The sequence below is a fragment of the Coturnix japonica genome, chromosome 30 (assembly GCF_054131305.1).
Source record: "Coturnix japonica strain WE chromosome 30, WE-NBRP24, whole genome shotgun sequence".
Lineage (NCBI taxonomy): Eukaryota > Metazoa > Chordata > Aves > Galliformes > Phasianidae > Coturnix > Coturnix japonica.
Window position 1 is genome coordinate 2,626,449 of NC_140692.1, and position 19,891 is coordinate 2,646,339.

Sequence of the window (19,891 nt, forward strand, 5' to 3'; positions counted from 1 at the left end):
AAGTGTGATAAAGAAAAGGGAGACATTTGAGTTAGCACACTACTCAAGAGTTCAGTCCCCAGCTTTGCCACTGTTATAATGATATGGGCAAGAACATCCTGGAAAAGGAATTTCTCCTAAGTTGAGTCATTACATTTGAGCTACAGAGACCTTTACTAGGTGAAAACTTGTTGTTCAGAGCTAAGTTGCTGTATTTAACCAAAGTAATTATCAATGTCCATGTTTCAGTGAACCTCTTTTCCATTTCGTAATGCGAGGAGTTTGATATTGGGATGGGAAGGTCATGGTTTGATTTGGATGTTGAACTGGGAATCAGAAGATCTGGGCTCTCTTCAGGTTGTCAGTCTTATTGTCTGACTTCTTAACAACATTCCTTTCTTTCTATTATTTTTTAATGATGTTTCAAGGCATTCTGAGCTGATAGGTGTAGTGTTCATGTGCAGTAATGCTGACGTGAATAAGTAGGGTGATAATGTAAGAGTTTTTTACATTCTTTCTAAATATCTGCTTTCTCTTGTTCCATCCTTCTTAAAGAGCAATCTGTTAATCTAGTAAAGGAGCTGTGTGATGAGGATGTGACTGAGCCTGAAAAAGCCAAATTTGAATGCGAGATATCCATTCCTTCTGTGAAACCTCCCAAGTGGTATCTATGTGGGGAAGTCTAACAGGCTGGCAGAAACTTGATTATGCAGCAAGAAGGACAGCCCTCCCGCCCACGTGACCGCTACCGTCCAATCACCGTCTCCGCCGCCCCCGCCCCTCGTGGTGCCGTGCTGTCCCGTGGTGCATTGCGCGGTGTCGGTAAGATGGCGGCCGTGAGTCTGAGGCTCGGAGACCTGGTGTGGTGAGTTCAGTGCGCTGCGCTGCGGGCGGAGCGCGGTCCGATCCGATCCGATGGAGTAGAAGGACGCTAAAGCCAAACATGGGGCAAAGCAATGGCAATGGCACCCGCAGCACGGACACCCCGCAGCCCTGCCCGGCCCCGCACCTTCATAGATGATCCCGCATCCTCCCCGCTGGGTGGGCAGGGAGGAACGAAAAGGGACGGGATGGGGATGGGATGGGATGGGATGGGATGGGATGGGATGGGATGGGATGGGATGGAGATGGGATGGGGATGGGATGGGGTGGGATGGGATGGGATGGGGAACGGGAGGGAATGGAAAGGAACGTAAGGGCTGTGCCGGCAATGCCGCCACCAGAGGCCGCCCAGGCCCCGACCACCGGGGTACCACGAAGCCATGGTGGCTGCTGGGGCCGCTCCCTGCACAGCGGCTTTGCCCCCAGCTCCTGAATCCCCCGTCGTTGTGTTCCCCCATGAGCCCCTGCCCTGAGTGCTGTGCTTCAGCCTCAGTTATTGAGCCCACTGTTACTGCCTTCTCAAAGGGTTGCCCAAGGAATCAGAACAGCAGAGCTCCCATTGGGCCCAAGGCAGAGTTTTGCTGAGGGTGAAGGAAGGAGGAAGTTTCAGCCCTGGATGGACGCCGTTCTGTGCCCACAGAGGAGCTTTGTGCCCTCGATGCTGAAGCAGCACCCAGAGCTGGCGGCGGGTGCAGGACCTGAACTCAGAGCCACAAGGAAATCAGAACAGGATGCAGTCAGTGCTGATTGTCACTGCTTTGACTCGGCTTTAAGACTCTGTGCAGAGTCTCAGAAATACCCACAGAAATACCCACAGGCTGGAAAGGAACAGGGTTGGTTTTAATTGTTGTTGTTTTAAACTATCCAATCAGGCGATGCTGTTACGCCGTCATGTCGGACAGGTCCAGAAGGAGCTCATCCACATCCTCATCATCACATCAGTTTCTCCTTCCAGTTCTTCCATGAGCTCCATCATAAGCTCCTCAAGGTTGTTGTCTTCAGTGATGGCTGCTTCCCCCGCCCCTGTGCAGCTCAGCTGCTACTTTTCTGCCGCTTGTGAGGAACATGATGTAGTGTTGGATTCCTCTGGCTGTGCCATGGGGTCTGCGTGGCTTCCTGGGAGCAGCTCCAGACTTGTGGGAAGGAAGAGAACAATCTACGTGACATTTCTGAGATGTGCTTTCAGCTCTGAGGTCTGTAGTTGACCCTCCCACCCCTCACACCCACATAGGGATGGTGATTCAATTAACCTGCGGCTGCCTTTGGAGTTAAGGAAACCAGCAGGTGCCTTTTTCATCTGTTCAAGTAGAGCAGTTTGAGTCTGGCAATCAGGGGCTGAGCTTTGTAGCAGAAACACATTGCCACCCTCACTGCTTTGGCTGTAAACATGTCAAGAAATCATCCTCTGCAAAATCCTGCTTGCTGGCTGAGGTACTTTTCCCCATGAACTCAGCAGAGGTTTTGACAAAGCAGTTTCAATGATCTCAGATGACCTCTTCCTTTGTTGCATTACGCCATGACACATCTCAAACACCCCATTTTCCCCCAGTGTGAAAGAACTTAAGTCTGATGGAAAAAGGGCATTAGGGAAGAACAAGTTGTGGTCATCACCTGCTTGGAAGCTTTATGACTTCGACGCTGAGCACGGGCGGGACTGAAGCAAGAGTCTCCTAGGAAGAAACAAGACAGAGTATGAAGCACAGGTCAGAGTTTCCACAAGTACCTTGTGAGACATCTGCTGCCTTCAAGGGAAACGGAAGAGCTGTAGAACACTTGGAATTTCTGTCTTTTCTTCAAGGTTAATGTAAACCTTCCATATCCACTTCTGCTTTTGCCACTGCTCTTACCATTGGTAGTTTTTTAGCTGGGGGCTCATCTGCGTCCTCAGCAGCAGATGGATGAATTTCTGCTGCTTTCCGTTTCTGTCTCCGCATTGGGGGGAAGGTGGTTTTCCAATCAATGGGCCTCACAGAGACCCTGCGCCCACCTAAAGTAAAAGGAAGAGAGAGCTGGTACTTTCTTGCTGTGCCTCAAGAGAGATCAAGTTCTCTTATCAGTCCCACCACCCTTCCACAAAGTTAAATACATTTGGCCAGTGGAATTACATTGCCCTGTCCGGGATTCTCAGCCATGTTTTGAACACAGTCATCTCTGTGTACCAACAATGCATACAAAGGAACAAAGAAACCCAATAGCTGCACTCAGTAATAATCCAGGGCAAGGAAAAGTCTGACAGAGAGCAATGCAAAATGACAGCACTGCTTTTCTGAGGCACCATAACGAGTTCCTCGTGCTCACCTTTAACTCTTTTCTTGCAGGGCAATTCCCCCGCTTTTCCCTTCTCCTCCTCCAACTGTTTGCGTTTCCGTCCAGCCAGGCCATGGGAGGAAGCTGGGATGTCAACTGCAGAGAAGAGTCCCAGGAAAGAACAGTCAGATCTCTGTAGAAAAACAGTGCATCAAACCCAGGAGCCTGTTGAGTATCTGTACCTCTCTCTGTTGCCTTGTCAACCTCTGTCTGGTTCCCCAGACTTGCTGCAAGGCCGCTCTTTGGAGGAAGGCCACTGGTGTCAACTTCTGGCAGAAAGGAAACAAGGAATGATTGATGAGCGTCTCTTTGGAGGCAGGTTTGAGCACAGTCAACCACAAGCTTCACATTTTCAAGCACTGTTTGTTACATTTGCCTTCCGCTGCCCAAATGCTGTGCAGTCAGCACAGACCTGCAGTGCATCTTCCTCACTCCAGAAAAAGCCCAGCGCTGCTCTGACAGCCAAAGCACAGATGGATATTTCACTATCACGACTCTCCCCTGCCTCCCCAATGAATGGTGACATGCATCCTGCACCCGCTCAGAACTGACATTCAGAATTGAGCCTTTCATGCTTCACGCCATCGGACACTCACTGTGGCTCAGCAGTGCAGTCGGTCTGTTCCCACCACGTTCCTTCAGGTGACGAAAGGCGCAGTGTGGTTTCTGGCAGCCTCCGGGCTGGTTCTCCCAGAAGCAGGGAATCAAACTGCGCTGCTTCTGCAGAGAGAAGGAAAGGAAGGGCCATGGAAACAGGCACATCAGGTCTGCAGGGCGATGCCGTGCTCCAACAGCCATCAGAAACCATTGTGTGGAGCCTTAGCTCTGTACCCTCATTTCCTGCCCCTCCTTTCACTACTCCAAGCAGCCAGAACGAACTGCTCTGGAGAAATCCAGGATGGAGAAGGCCTGATAGGGCACAACCGAGCCCTGCTGGCAGGAGGGGAGTGCCACTCTCTCCTACCACCCAACTCCAGCAGCTTTAGGAGGCTGAGCAATGCGAGCTTTTTGCATCTGGGGAGAAAATGCTTTTGGCTCCTAATGCAAACATCTCCCACTGTGATATACCTAAGGCACTGAATTCTCTGCCTTCTTTACCTCCTCCCAGTCCCCTCTAGAAACAGAAACCAGTAAGATTTTCACAGCAAACATATCCAGCCTGCAGAAGTGCATTCAGCCCAACCACAGCCATGAAAAGTGGTGTTGTAGACTAAGCTGGAGAGCACATCTTTAGGCAAACACTCACATCAATCCTCATGTGACGGAACTTGCAGTTACTTCTCGAGCAGCCGCCCTCCATCCACAGTCTGCAGACTCGTTCACTCCCCAGAGCTGCTTCACAGTGGCGGAAGGGGCAGCTGTCTCCCTGCAAGCACAAGGAAACCACAGGAAAATAAGAGCACAGCCTGAAACGTGTCCATGCCATTAGCCCAGGCTGTTAGCAGCACTATGAGCCTAACATCACCAGCAGGTCTCCCCTGCTCCACCCCTTTCTCTTCAACATGAGGAAATGGAAGAAAACCCAGGCAGAAGAAAGTCAACCGTACCTTAGTGCAGGTGGAGTAGAAGTAGAAGTAGCAGTCGCCTCCTTGCTGAGACATGGTGAAATTCTTAGAGCCCGTCTGGGTTATCTCCAGAGGAATTCCCTGCTCTTGCAAAGAGACGGTTGTGCTCGAACTGCTTGGATCCCCAAAGAGTCCTCTTGGACCGGAACCCTACAGGAAGTGCCTACAAGGGAAGAATCATGAGGAATAAGCATTTTCCCAGCTTTCTTTTGATGCAGTTTGGGCTCTCGAGGAGGGCAGTGCCTTGGAAGCAGCTGGTTGCAAGAACTGTGCCAGCTCTGGAACCAATGTGTGTCTAAGTGCCATGACTTCCCCAGCAAGTGCTGTTCTCCATCCCACCAGCAGTTATATACCTTGCAGCACACATTTTGTGTCCCTGCCATGAGAAGGACTCCATCATCTACCCTTGCTGCAGCTACAGTGGATGCAGTGCTACCACTCACACATTTGAGAAACCTCCAGTTCTGGCTTACCCGGGCACAGCTGCAGTTCTCCTCCCTTCCAGCTAACACACCAGTGCAATGGCTGGGCAACACCGTCAGTGAGAGCAGGTAGCACCAGCAGCCACCACCACCGTCACTGCCAGCCGGGACGAGGGCTGACACAGCGTGTCCACACTCTGCACAGCACTCACGGCTCTGGCACTCACTGGTGGCAGCCGCGGCCCCAGGCAGCGCTTGTGAGCTCACTGTGCTTGTGATGTCACTGCACAGCCCACGGCCCAGCTCAGCACCTGGATCTCACCAGGACTTCAGGGGGTTCTGTTAAAAATGTGCTGGATCCGGGGGTCAATAAAGCACAAGTTGCACTCCATGAAGTCTGTGCTCTCCTTCCCTTCTAATGTCTAAAACAAAGGCTGGGGACCAGCAGCAGTTCTGCAGGGCTGTAGCAGCGATGCTCAGTCATGGCTTGAAGCAGAGATTGAGCACCTGGTGGGATGGCAGGGCCAACCCAGGGCAGCTCAGGCACATGCAAACCCCTCCCAGACATCACTGAAGGGTTGGCAGTGCAGGTGAGGGTGTCTGACTGGAGATCACTGCCTGCCTGAGCCCTTCCAATGGTCAGCAGTTTTTTCCTTCCTTTCTGTGCCCACAGCTGCTGCACTCGGGCTTATCCTCACCTGCTGCAGCCCAGGACTTTGATACCCCGTTATCACTGCTGTGCTTTCCATTGCACTGCAGCATCACACAGGGCAGTAATGGCAGTTCATCATCCTCACCAAAACGTGTGACAGAATCTCACAAGGAATCAATTTCCCCTGGAAACAGCCACTCGGAAGGGCCTCCATTGAGCTGGGAGCTCCTCCCCAGCCCAGCTGTTCTGCTCAGACTCCTTCCAGCAGCCGCCCAGCACCAAACCCAGCTCACCTTATTGGCCTGCTCAGTCCAGGCTGTGCCCAGCTCACACACACGCCGCAGCGGTGCCTGCAATGGGCTCCCAAAGGATGATCTCCAACAGGGAATGCTCACAGCTCAGTGTCTGTGTGCAGCACGCTCACCAGAGCACCAGCTCTGCTTGACAGCTGGGGGCCAAACCCTCCCAACCCAGCAATGACTGTGACCTCACACAGACCCACATCACTGCTGCTCTTTCATCATAAACACAGGCAGCCAGTACCTCCTAGATCCAATTGTAAGAGACCAACACAAGGGTCACCCAGTGGGGTTATCTGAAGTAAAGTAACAGAACTGAGGTGACTCTTGTCACAACACTGGGAATGGGGACCAAACCTTCAGGCCAGGTTTCTTGCAGTTAAGATTCCTCAGAGGGAGGTTTGCAGTCCCAGAGAAGCCCATGAGCTCCTCTGCACGATGCTCGGAGCAGAGCTGCCTCGTGATTCATCAGTGCTCCATTCCATAACTAAGTACATCTCAGATGAAATAATAATATTTCATGGTCACTTCTTCCTTTCTGTGAGACAAGCCTTAAATGTGTCTTTTTAAAGTCGTCGTGCACCGAATCTACAGCATGCTAGCAATATAGCTAGGTATAATGACATCACATAGAATGGAGTGTTTGCAGGGCTTAAGGCCGTGAATCACGGGTGAGATGTGATATTCCCACTGCAATGATGCTTTTAGGGCAGGTTTAAGTGCCTTCCGCTTTGTGTAACGTGGAGTCTGTAGGATGACAATAATGATTGTGGAATCACACTCATCTTTGAGCTCTAACTCACATCCACGTCAGGAGCCTTCCCAAAGATCAGGCCCTGGTTTGTCTGCCCTGCTGGGCCCAGCTCAGTGCAGGACAGGAGATGGATTTCTGCTGTCCCTGTGCTCAGACTCCACAGCCCAAGATAAGCTGCAGCTGAGATCTCAGAGAGCACTCTGAGGTTTCTCTGCAGCTGTTTTCTGCTGCTGTTACACAGCACGGAATAGCTGGGACCCCACAGGCACTGCCCTCGCACCAATAACTCCATTGTGCTCAGGATGTGCCAATGTGCTGAAGTCAAACTGTGCCATGTGGGTTTCACACAGATCGAACGCAGGCTGCAGATCTGCTGGCAGCCCTCAGGAGCTCCCCTGCCCTAATCCCACTCTTGCACTCCTTCCCTTCGTGCTCTTGTGGCCTTTAATAACACCGTGACACCTGACAGCCTCCTCCTGTCTGTAAGCTGTCATTTTATGCAGCCGTTTCTCTTCCGTTTACCCCCCAAACTGAAGATGTTTCCCTGCAGTGAATAAGCGATGAGGTTCTTTTCACCTCTCCTTGGACAACTTCCTTTATTGTTTTTTCGGAGCATTAGGGACTCTGAGACCCTGGAGAGTGTCCAGAGAGGAGCAATGGAGCTGAGAAGGGCCTGGAGCTCAGTGGGGTCCTATGGGGGTGACCAAGGGGACGGCAGGCAGCCAGTTTTCCCTGTTTTTCTCTCTGGATCCATCCCCGCCTCAATGGGGCCATCAAACCTTTTTGCTGCAGAACCCGCAGGCACTTCACCTTGAAGGATCATTACCTACATTGAAACTACTGTTACATGCAGGCGCACAGGAGTGCCCTGGTTTTCACAGGCTCTGGGCAGAGACGTTCAGGTCTGACGGCATTTGGGGCATCACTAATTGAGCTGCAAAATGAGCTTATAGCTCCTGACTCCTCCCATCCAGAAATATCGCTCCTATATCGGCCCGCGCTGCCGGAGCTCACGGGACTCGGCTCCCCGCCGCCGGGATCGGGTGGTGCGTGCGGGACCGGGGGTCGGGCTGTGTTGTGTTGTTGTGTTGTGTTGTTGTGTTGTGTTATGCTGTGTGTTCCCGGTGTTCCACTGCCGCTCTCCAGCTCGGCTCGTTCCGGCCCCGCATCGTTCTGTGACTCCCCCCCCCCCGCCCCTTGACGGCTCCATACACGCACACGGCGGCAGCGCGGCCCGCGCGGCGCACACAGGGATGCCGCAGCTCCGCCCCGCCCCGCCCGGCCGCAGCTTTGTCCGCTCAGTGCCGCGTCTCGGTGTCGGGGCGGCGCCGCGCAGCTCATTGGGTCCCGTTGGCGGGCGGAGCGCGGCGGGTCTCGGCAGCAGCAGATTGGAACGGAGCGGATCGGAACGGAATGGAGCGGATCGACGTGGGGCGCAGCGCATCGCTGTGGGGCCGGCACGATGCTGGAGATCCAGCTGGATGATGGCGGCGTGGGGGGGTACCCGGGCGACGACTATTGCTCGGGGTCGGTGATGTCGGAGCGGTTGTAGGGCCTGGCCAACAGCATCTACCGCGAGTTCGAGCGGCTCATCCACTGCTACAACGAGGAGGTGGTGAAGGAGCTGATGCCGCTGGTGGTGACGGTGCTGGAGAACCTGGACTCGGTGCTGACCGATAACCAGGAGCATGAGGTGGAGCTGGAGCTGCTGCAGGAGGACAACGAGCAGCTGCTCACACAGTACGAGTGGGAGAAGGTGCTGCGCAAACAGGCCGAGGAGGTGAGTGAGAGCAGCCCAGCGCCAACGGGGCCCGGCATCCATCTTGTGCGCGGCGCCAAGGGCCGGGGATGCGATGCGATGTGATGCGATGATATGATGCGATGCGATGTGATGATGTGATGATGTGATATGATGCCATTTGATACGATGTGATGTGATGTGCTGCGGCGGTACCCGCATCGCAGGCCGCACTCCCAGCCCCGCTCCATCCGCTCCGCGCAGCCCGTGCGGAGGGGAAGGGGAATGGCTGGGAATGGCTGGGAATAGCTGGGAATGGCTCCGCGTTGCTGCGCTGCCCCGAGCTCGAACACCGGCTGCACAGGGATGACTGGAGGATTCCTGCCGGTTTCGGGTTTCAACGCGGCCCTCAGATGGTTGATGTCTTCCCTGTACTTCCCCTGCCCTGGAGATGGTTCCCTGTCTGATCTCAGCGGCCTTTCCCCGGGCGCTGCGGGTCCCGGATCCCCGGGGCTGCGGCAGGTGCTGGGAGCGGGCGGCATCGGGGCACAGCGCCTCAGGCGGGGACAAAGGAGCCGAGCTGAGCGCGCTGCTCCACACTGAGCGCTCGAGTCCGCCGACACCACCGGCATCTTTCTGGCCATAGGCGCAGTCGGGCGGCTCCGGCCTCCAGCAGGGCCGGTCTGCGACGTGCCGGACACATTGGTACCGCTAGAAGTGTAATGCTGCCGTGTCATCAGCGTGTCTTTGCAAAGCTGCTGGGAAAGGAATGTATGCGTCTGTATTGGCTGTGTTTTAACACTGGGAGAGTAGAGGGTTTTTTCCGTCCCAGGAGTCTTGCTCAGAGTCAGGTTTTGATTTGCTTAGATGTGGTAAATGAAATTCCTTCATGACTCCAGAGTAAAGCGCCGTGCAGTATTTCAATGGAGGTGCTCTGGGTGCTGGATGGCGAGGACGTGAGCCCAGGACATTTATCGTCCTGTACTAATGCTGGGCAATTTGGGTTGTAGCCTTAAGTTTTAAGTATGTGTTAATAAAACTTACAGCTGATCTTTTCAAATTCATATGAAGGCAGGGAGGGATTGAAAAGCAATTCCAAGTGTGGGACTTCATTCCACAAGCCGGTATTTTGTAGCTTCTGAGAATTAAATACTTGGAAATGTGCTGCTGCTGGGGAGGAGTGTGGCTCGGGGCGTGGGGTGGAACAGCCCCATGGATGGATCCTGCATCTTTGGACTCGTATCTTTCTGCTCTCAGTTTACCAGGTACAGGGGGTGCTGCTTCCTGCTGTGCCTGCTCCTGGAAGCAGATGTGGTGACAACATTTACGTCCTGCAGGGACGCTCGGACCCACAGCACGGTGCTGTTGGCAGATGTAAAAGCACTCTGTCATCCTCAGGCGCATCTGAGCTGAATGGGCAAAAAAGTATCTGCATAGGGCCTTGTTAGCAGAAAGGAATAGATAATGTGCTTCTATGAGAACAAATGGGTTTTGCCCCCTGTGTAGCCTCTGCTATCAGCTCACGTGTGTGAGATACAGCTGTCATTCCCTTTATGTGTGACCAAAGCACACCATTATTTGCAGCAGTTTCCTGTGTGCCTCTTCCTGTGCAGTGGATTACGTGTTATGGAAGTGAAAATCTCTTATGCTACAGAGAATTCTGCTGTTCATCAGCTCATTGTAAGCAGAGAAATGCACCCCCCACCAGAGCACGCCTTGCACTTCTGTAGCAGGGGAAGCCCATCTCCGTCCCTGAGCAGCACTCGGCGCTGTGTGCTTTGCCTGTCCTGGGTCTGCAGCTTCCAGCCCCACCTTCAGTGGGGGTTCCACCTCCAGGAGCGATGTTCAGTCCCTTGCTGTTGAGTTCTTTGCGTGTATCAATGATCATTTCAACAGCTGCAGCAATGCTGGGGAGCTGGGAGTCGGTGATCACAAAGTAATTTGTTCCTGTATTGCAATACCATGTCATGGGCGTCTGATTACATCGTTAGTTTATTGATGTTAAGTGAACTGAAACCAGCAGTGGATGTTATTCTCTGGCATAAAAGTTGTGTCGTATCCTCCTGTTTCTGCTACTGCAGAACCACCAGATCTTGTTTTACATAAGCATGCACCCAGCCATGTCCTGCTCCATTGGGGCAGCTTGCACAGCCTTCATTTCCCTTCCTCTGAAGCAGAGGTTTCTGTCTCCATGTTCTGCCACTCATTTCCCCAGGATGGTTGCATTCAGTATCTTTCAAAATACTCTCAGCCAAAAGCGAAGCTTTTCTGGACACTTTGACTGCAGAGTGACTCAATATTTTCCACTTGCTCTAAAATAGGGCAGCAGAAGCACCCGGACAAGAGCACTGAAGTCAGAAGTCCCTTGAAATGAAGCAGTGCAGTCAGTCTGTGATTGCAGGGCTCAGAATGTCACATTTCTTTTCCTTGACCTCCAAACCACTGAAGCTGTGGAACAGCGTCAGCTTTTCAGTATTGCCGTGTTCTTCCACCTGCTTTGCATTGTGTGAGCGCAGGGTAATGGCTGCACCTCTCCTAGAGCCCATTTAAGGGCTGACTGCTGCTGGCAAGGGTCTCTTTCTGGAGATCCCCCCTTGGTGCAGCTTTCCCATGTGAATCCAAGATCTTCTGCTCCAGGTGAGCGATCTTCTTCCCTTCCTTTATAGCACCTCTGTTGTGCCGCTCCTGTCATTGCACAGAGCTGGGGCTGCCCTGTCCCAGTGCAGAGTACAGCACTTCCCTTGTTAATCCTCATGTGGAGCCTAATGCACATCCCACTAACTCGTCAAGCTCTCACTGCAAGGCCTCCCTACACCCCAGGGAGCCAGCAGCTCCCACTATTTAGTGACATCTGCATCTTATGCATAGGACCTTGCATAGGAATTTTCTTCCTGCTCTGTAGCGGGTGTTAGGATGGCACCCACTTGTAGGAGCACAGAACTGGGAGGGACCTGCTGACTCAGCAGCCCATTCCTCAGCACTGCAGGCAGTTGCATTACAGAAGCTGCTTCATAAATGTATCAGGCTTTGTCTTAAAGCCATTACTTAAACCTCTTGCGTCTGCTCTTCTAAAAGTGACCTCCTCCTGAATTCCACTTTCTTTTTTTTTTTAACTTGCAGCCTGTTTTTACTGGTTTGTTCTTGTGCCAGCATTGACTTTTACTCCAAGTAACTTCTGCCTCCATGAGATATCTGTGCCTTTGAAGTATTAATAGAAACCAGTCCTGCCTTTGGTCTGCACTGTGTTGGTGGCACGAGCCGAGCTCTGCTCGCTGCCTGCTGGAGGAGGGTCAGGTTGGAGTGCCCCATGGAGGGATCTGTGTGCAGCTGGTTTGGGTGACACTTGGCTGTGCCTGGTTTGATCCCTGGGCATGTGGGGCTGCAATAGCAGGTGGCTTTCCTGGAAGGCTTTAGCATGAATTGGAGTGTTGCACTGTTCAAAATGACAATGGTAGGATTTATCTGGTGTGATCACCCTGCGTGTTCACCTGTGTGACATCCTGTTGGCTGGAGATGGCAGCACGTCTGTCTGTCTCCTCACACTGTGTTGCAGCTGACCTGGGGCTCATCTTTGCTTTGTGCTCAGCTCCCTTCTCTCAAGTCTTCTCATTGCAGTCACGATGTTTGCATGCCCTTGCCCAGTCCCAGCTCCTCTCTGACCATCAGCATCGCTTCGTTCCTCCTGTGTGATGTTTTGATTCTCTTCATGAGTGGCATCTCCCAGTCCGGTCTCATCTGCTGCACTTGAGTAGCACCTCCTGCCCTGTCAGCCCCACTTACCACAAGGCTGCCTTGAAGAGCTCTGTTAGCTGCCCGTGCTCCCTTTGTGCTCCTCTACAGTGATCCATGGTGTGCGGGGGCAGAGCTGTGTCAGGGCTGGGAAGAGCCCATCTGCCTGCCCTGGCTCTGCCATAGCACCAGGCCTGCTTCATGGAGAGCATTTAAAGGGCAGAGCATCTCATTCTTCTAAAAAAGGCTCAGATCCCTTGGAATAGGGATCCAGGAGATGGTTTTATTGATATATGCCAAAATAACAGCATTTGATTTCACAGAAGCATTTGAAGACCAATCTACAACTATAAAGTAGCTAACACATAAAAGATGTGCTTGTGAATCCTTGAAATTAGCAAGAGAAGCAAAAGCCCTTAAGGGCTGCAGTTGTCAAGGGGATGTTATTTCACTGAGGCTGTGTGCTCCTGTGCAGGTGGAGGTGTTCCTTCAGAGGAGTGTTTCTCTTTGGGGAGGATAGCAAAGATTTGAGCGTGGGGTGTAGCTCAAAGCATCTGCCCACCAGGCAGTACTGCGTCCTGCCACCAGTGGGTTCTGCCCTATTTCTTTGTCTTGGCCTCCTAAGACAGAATACTGTCAACGTAACTTCCCGAATTGCCAGTTAATTACTGCCCCAAATTGTGAGTTGGAGGCTGCACAGCCTGCATTGGCTCCCTGGCTGACAGCCTTCCTGCAGGTGGGGAGTGGAATGCGGTGTGAGTCCTTCCTGCCCTGCAGACAGCCCCCTCCTCACAGTCAGCTGTGCGTCCAGCTGTGCATCCAGCTGTGCATCCAGCTGTGCATCCAGCTGTGTGTCCAGCTGTGTATCCAGCTGTGCATCCAGCTGTGCATCCTCCCTGTTCTCCTGGGCAGTACATCCCAGCGCTGCTCTCTGCCCAGCCGCAAGGTAAGGTGACGGCTGAGCTGCTGCTGTTCCCGTCAGCATGTAATACGTGCTGCCAGCCAGCCCAGATTAAGACCTTATAATAAGATTTCTGCATATATGCACATCTAGCTCACTCTGCCTGATTTATTGTTAATATGATATGATGGTTTCTGACCGCATGCTACTATTTTTAGTCATTTTCTTCCTCTGAAAGCCAGTAATGCAGGAAGCTCAGCCATCTCCAGTGTACCGCTGCTTTGCAGAGGAATACTCGTTCTTTCACTTAAGATGATTTTGTGCTCGTTGTTTTCCATTTAACGATGAGCGTGTGAACCATGGTGCTGATTGTAACCTTATCCTGAGATGTTAGAGACCAGCAATCCTGCTTGAAATCCAGGGAGAGGCTCCAGCAAGACTACTTTGTATGTGTACAGCAGCGTCATGTTCCATCATTACTAACTGTTTAAAATATATCTGGCTCCTATAACTGCTGGAAAATTATCCTTTGAAAGCAAGTATGAAGGGATTGGAAAAAATAGTAATGCTGTGCTCGGCTTTGCTCTCCCAGGACAAGTGGGAGTGGGCTCTTTGTTCTTCCAGTTCACCCATTGATTTCATTGTAGTGGGGTAGAAAAGAAAGGAAGATTTTCCCTTCAACATCATTTGAATTACCCGTTCCTGAGACCTCACTTCTTGAGCCTGTCCAGGCTCCATGGCATCCCTTCCTTCTGTTCTGGTGCAGTTTGTAAACATATGTGTGGAAAATAGATAGCTGTGTGTTACTGTCAGTTAACATCTGCAATGTTGAAGTCACCCATAAGGACCAGGGCAGCTGGATTTCAGGTCTCTCTCAGTTCCTTAGAGAACAGTGCCTCCATGTCCCCATGCTTGCTGGGTGGCCACTCCCACGGCACCCACTTTATTTGCTTGTCTTGACTTTCTGATGCAGGGGGAGACACTGGCTGGGAGATTCTGATGGAGGAACAGCCAAGAAGCGTTTTGGAGCCAGACAGAGTGAGGAGCCGTTGGGTCCCTGTGCCCAGAGCTGGTGTTCGATCTCCGTAGGAGATGGAGCAGGATATTGCTGCAGTGCACTCACCTGAGATGCTCTTCTTCCCTGAGAACACTTAGAGTGGCATTAATTTTTAATGCTGCTGTCTCTGTTTCTTCTCCACGTGGTCGGCTCATTGCTAGTTAGCAGTTTGTTTGAGTACTTTGAGGCTGCAAGGACTAAGAAGAGCCTTAGTGTGGAATGTTTAATCTTCCAATCGGTTTCACTAAACTAAACCAAAGCAACGGTAGCAAATCCAGGAATCCTATTAAAGTTGACCTACATAGTGGGAATAAAATTGGTCTCCTGCTTTCTTTTGCTTCCTGTTTTACTGTTGAGAGTTCTGTGAATGTTTTCCTTAGAGTCAGTTAAAGTTTATTGCTACTCCAAGCACAATTCCTGCCTGGCTGGGTGGCACACGCCTGGGTGGGGAGCTGGGAAGAGATGGGCACCTTGTGCCAGGAGAGCTGCACAAGAGTGAAAGCCAAGCAAGTGAGAAGGGAGAGGGATTTAGCGCTGGGCTGTAATTGGAAGTTTGTCAACAGAGCATTAGCATGGAGTGCTTCCAGCAAACCCTGAGAGGGGGCAGAGGGAAATACTGCTTTTCTTAGCATAGCTCCAACTAGTCCAAACCAAGTGAAATGGCTTCTTTAGGCCTGTTGCTCAGTGTGGCTGTCTTGGTTAGAACTTTTTCTTTTTTACTGATGCCCAGAGAAGACTGGCCGGGATTTTCTTGCTGTGAGGTCTCATCACTCACTGCTTCCATTCTGCACCAATTGAGGCATAACTCAACTTACAGAACTGAAAAAGTAAGACTCAAGTTTTTCTTAGCAGCTCTGGAGCTGAATGTGCCATCCTTATAGAATCACCTGTCAAAGTTCTCTGGTTTTTACCATGTAACTCTCTACCCCTTCTCTGATGTGTGCCTGAAAAAACCTCTGGTCTGAGATGTGGGAAGTGGATTGCAAAGGAGACTGTGAGGTGTGACGGTTGTGGGTTGGTTTTCCACAAGGCTTGTATGTTTCCTGCAAAATTTAGATGCAACATCATTAATAGTGGGAACTTTTTGATGTCTGAAGGAGATTTCTGACGTAGGCACTTCTAAATGCGTGACCGTAGACACAGAATTTGGCTTTTCTGACATAAAACTAACAGGAATCCAAATTCAGCCTAGCATGATAAAGGTGTTGTTGAAGATGATGGAACCGTGTTGGTTTACATAACTTGCATTGGCCAGCAGATTATATCTTAATGATACACAAAGTACATCTTTTACTTTATTTTAGAAGATAAGTATTTCTAGCTTGAGTAAATGCTGTTTTAACTTAAAGCACATAGAAATTCTTATCTCTTGCTTTTTTTGTGTGTGTACATATATATATGTATATATACGCACACATAGTATAGGAGGAGAGAAGAGGAAAAGTCAAATACGTTTAGGTCTGTTCCTCATCCTTGCTTCCTTCTCTGGTTTTTCCCTGTACAGAAGTTCATAGAGTTTGAAGATGCACTGGAACAGGAGAAGAAAGAGCTACAAATCCAAGTGGAACACCTTGAATTTCAGACTCGACAGTTGGAGCTGAAGACCAAAAACTATGCAGATCAGAGTAAGCAAAGTTGTGCACCAGATACGATTATGTAGTTTGCTTTCCATGAGCATATACTTGCAGATATTCTTCATGTGCTGTTTTTTCTTGTTTGTTTTAATGTAGTTTGTGGAAAGCCTGAAATCTGTGGCTGTCCCTTTCTTTGGTATAAAAATCAGAGCAATCTACAGGGTGCGACATATCCACACTAGTGTAGTGCAGGTTTCATTGCTTCTCTTGCATGGACCATGTCTAGATCTGTATGTTAGCTGATGGGTGGAATCTTTTCTTGGCAGTTTCACGACTGGAGGAGCGTGAATCAGAAATGAGGAAAGAGTATAATGCTTTACATCAGCGTCACACAGAGGTAAGCTGTTGCCTGATTCCTTCCAAATAAACAAACTCTTAGCTTACCCATAAAACCACATCAGAGAATTGGGTTTTTCATCCTGACAGTGACTAGAGCTTCAGAAACTTGAGAGCATCAACATTATCTGAAGGGAGGGTGCAAGGAGGATGAAGCCATGCTCTTTTCAGTGGTGCCCAGTGCCAGAACAAGAATCAGAGGGTGCAAACCGGAACACGGGAGGTTCTGTCTGAACAGCAGATAGCACTTTTTAAAAGAAATTTTAAGTAATTGGAAGTAAATGCTGGAAAACAATATTCAAAAAACAGAAATCACAGAATATCCCAAGTTGGAAGGGACCCATAATGATCATGGAGTCCAATGGAGTCTTTTGTTTTATTCTGTTTGCCTCACGTATTTTTTCCTCTTCTCAGATGATCCAGACCTATGTGGAACACATCGAACGATCCAAGATGCAGCAGGTTGTGGGAAATAATCAAACTGAGGGCAGTGTACCTGGGAGAAGGTAGGGCCATAACCTCTCCATATAATGTTTGCCATCCAGGAACTTATCAATTGAGTGCATATTTGCAAGAGAAAGAAATCAAAGGATCTTTCCCTGTGGGCATGGATTGTACCTGAAGCTTTTTGTAATGGGTTGAGGGTGAGTTGTGGATAAGTTCTCTAAGGTTTGACAGAGAAGATTTTTTGTGTTCTGTTACAAAGCTTAGACTTCATTGTGCTGCTGCAGATGGACGTCTTCTGGAAAGCAACGTTTGTGTTCTCAGGTATCATGTAAAAGACTGATCCATAAAATGGATGGGGATGGAAGAGAGTGTTCATTTGTGTGTGTCTGTGTGCATGTGTGATAGCCAGCGAAACTGGAGTAGTTAAACGCATTAGCCTTTATGTAACTTCTTCCCCAGTTTCTTAAGGGAAGATTTATCTGAGTCAGTCACTCAATAGATCTACTTATGCCCATGAAAGTGCTTTGTTTTTTTCCCCAAAGTGATCAGAGCCAGCCTCTGTTTAAAGGAATGGCAGTAGCAGGAAATGAAGTGCAGTATATAAAACCACTATATTAAAACCACATATAAAAAGATAATTTCAAATGAAGAAAAGAAGAAATATTCTTCCTATTTTCTAAACATAAGGTTATTTTAGTACCTTCTGTTTAGATCCGTAACATTTAAATACTAGTGTGTCCATTAGGTTTGGGATAAAGAAAGTGGAAGGAAGTGTCAGGTCTTGAAATAAACAATATAAGCTCTCTGGAAGCTGTGGCTTCCTTTTGCTGGGTTGGAGTGCCTGGGAAGGAATTCAGATCATCAAGGTTTTGGTTGTGTATTGTAAAACAGCAGAGGAGAGAGCAAGAGAGACACAAACTGCTCCCCGATTCCTTGCAGACGTGATGTTCCTTCCCCAGCCAGTGCTTGGCCTCCTGCCCGAGCATCGTGCTGTGAGGGGAAGGTTTGGGGGTCAGCCTCTGGTTCTGTACTGGTGCCTTACTGGTGTGCACACAGGGCTGCTGGGGGGAACGGGAGTTTTGTTCACAGCTGTTGGTAACATAACATTGTGTTAGAAGGAAGGGAGGATGCTGAAGGAAAATGGGCTCTGTAACTGCAGAACATCCATGTTTGAGACTTCTGCTGGGCTGTGTGCCTCTGCTGTCAGATGTCTCTGTACAAGCTCTTAGGCACACCCATGGTGAAGGAGAAACAGGGTGGATTAGGTCTTTGTTCAGTCCAACTCACCTCTCCCACCTACCTGAAAGGTATGAATGTTTGTAGGAAGAACAGCTGTGCTGATGTGTGCGTTTCTGTCTTGTTGCCATCTCCATGTCTCAGCTGGGAACAGGGGGAGCTGGGAATTGCTGAGCTGGCAGGGTGCAGCATTGCAGGAAGCCAAGCGTCAGTGTGTGGTCCTGTTTCTTTTGTTCTGCAGAGAGCAGCTCAGCTCTCCTGCCATGGAGAATATCCAGCAGTGTTTCAGGGGCAGCAATATAGCAGTTTGAAGCAGTTATACCCTAAACTCCAGAGGCAGAGAGACTTATCTAAGCTTTCTCCTGCACAAACTCTGAAGGACAGCACAAATCTGTAGCGGATCTAAAAGGAACTGGAATAGGAACATTCTGATCTGGCTGAGTTCTTTCCATATAGTAAGTTCTCAGTGCTGTGTTGTCTGCAGAGCAGTAAATTGGTGTCATGTCAGAGAGTGGCTTAGAAAAATAAAACTGATTACAGAATACAGTGTAACCCTTTCCCATCTGAAGGTAATGCTTTTCTAGCAGACCAGTGGAAAAATATAGAAATCTATACAAGGAAAGAAGAGCAGAAGCTGGATGGTGGCCTCTGTAGGTGAATGGAGGCAGGCATGATGGGTATGGAAAGAGAAGATATGGGGTGAAAAGAACCAGTAGGTTGTTAGGATTGTGAGAGTGTGTGTTCCTGACAGCTCCTTCAATAGGTTGTTTCTGTTTTCCTCTGCCCCAAACCAATCCTGATCACAGCTGTAATGGTTGGAGTGTGTTAGGCTGGTTGCCCCCCCACACCCCGTTCTCTGGTATGAAGGACAAACCTTGCACTGAGGATTGTCTCTATGTTGGAGGGATGCTATTCCATGTAACGTGTTGCTAGTTCCTGGAAGAATGGGAAGAAAGAGCAGCTCTCTGTGTCTGTCACAGCCCTTGCCAGGCCTCCATCTGAATCTGTAGGAACAGCAGCTGGGAAGTGGGTCGTTTTCCTTCATTTCAAACTTTGGGCTGTTCATGTGTGCTGTATTTGTGTATGTTTGTGCCTTTGAGGGTTGTGTGGTCCTGTGTCTGCACAGCTGCGTGTGGGTGAACACCAGCACTTGTGAGTTGGTACACTGATGTGTTTTGGGGGGGATATGGGTGTAATCTCTCAATGTCTTCCTACATGTTTGTGAGTGCATTTGGTTACCTTCACCTGTGGATGTGCTTGGGTGTGTTTTATATGGTAGACTGTGTAAATACATATTTGCATAAGGCTGTAAATGCACCAAGGGTGCTTCCTTGTCACTTGAGAGAAGATGGTGCAAGAACTGCTGGGGGGTGTGTGTGTCTGCTGCCATCTGAGGAGGGGAATGGGTACAGTGCACACCTCCAAGTAGTATGAATAAAAGTGCATGCATTCACTGTCTCTGATAGGGCTGCATGTTTGCATGGTCTTCATTCTCTAATAGTTGTTGTTGTGTTTTTTTGTTGTTTTTTTTTTTTTGTCTTGCTTTTTGTGCAATTGCTGCTCTGTTTTGGCTGTTACGTTTGTCGCTGCAGTCATCGCCAGTCATGGAGGAAAAGGTAAATCCTACTGCTATTTGTTAATCATAGTTCTGGAGGTTGCTGTTGGGTGGTCGTGGTGTGATGCTGAAAGGTTCTGTGCTGGCCTATTTGCCCTCTTTGTGTACTGACATCTGCATTAGATTCACTCACATGGCACACTTCCCTTGGCTGGTGCAGAGGGAGCCAGCAAGCTGCTACATCAGGAAGGAGCTCATGCACCCAAAGCAGAAGGGGCAGAGGCTGGATTCCAAACCGGGATCATCCCTGTGTGATTGGATATTTTAACTTCACCTTCCAGATTACTTTAAAAAGTTGTCTTTTCTCCTTTAAATTAGAATCATCAAATCACCAAGGT

General features: G+C 49.9%; 1 protein-coding gene and 1 long non-coding RNA gene across 2 annotated transcripts; both read left to right on the top strand.

Annotated features, from left to right (window-relative positions):
- Nucleotides 1-7,153: 7,153 nt before the first annotated feature.
- Nucleotides 7,154-15,976, top strand: LOC146755795 (C-Jun-amino-terminal kinase-interacting protein 3-like). The gene is made up of 2 exons (XM_085525299.1): nucleotides 7,154-8,640; nucleotides 15,790-15,976. The coding sequence occupies exons 1-2, from the start codon at nucleotides 8,488-8,490 to the stop codon at nucleotides 15,943-15,945; spliced, it is 309 nt and encodes a 102-aa protein (XP_085381425.1). The 5' UTR covers nucleotides 7,154-8,487; the 3' UTR covers nucleotides 15,946-15,976.
- Nucleotides 15,977-16,202: 226 nt separating this feature from the next.
- Nucleotides 16,203-19,781, top strand: LOC146755796 (uncharacterized). The gene is made up of 3 exons (XR_014937935.1): nucleotides 16,203-16,256; nucleotides 16,670-16,761; nucleotides 19,531-19,781. It is a non-coding gene; the product is annotated as an uncharacterized LOC146755796 (long non-coding RNA).
- Nucleotides 19,782-19,891: the final 110 nt, after the last annotated feature.

Bases quoted from the DNA above. Each gene is read 5' to 3' on its own strand.
- LOC146755795 (XM_085525299.1), top strand. From the start codon at position 8,488: ATGCCGCTGGTGGTGACGGTGCTGGAGAACCTGGACTCGGTGCTGACC. The intron at 8,641-15,789 runs GTGAGTGAGAGC...TTCCCTGTACAG, and splicing joins TGCGCAAACAGGCCGAGGAG to AAGTTCATAGAGTTTGAAGA.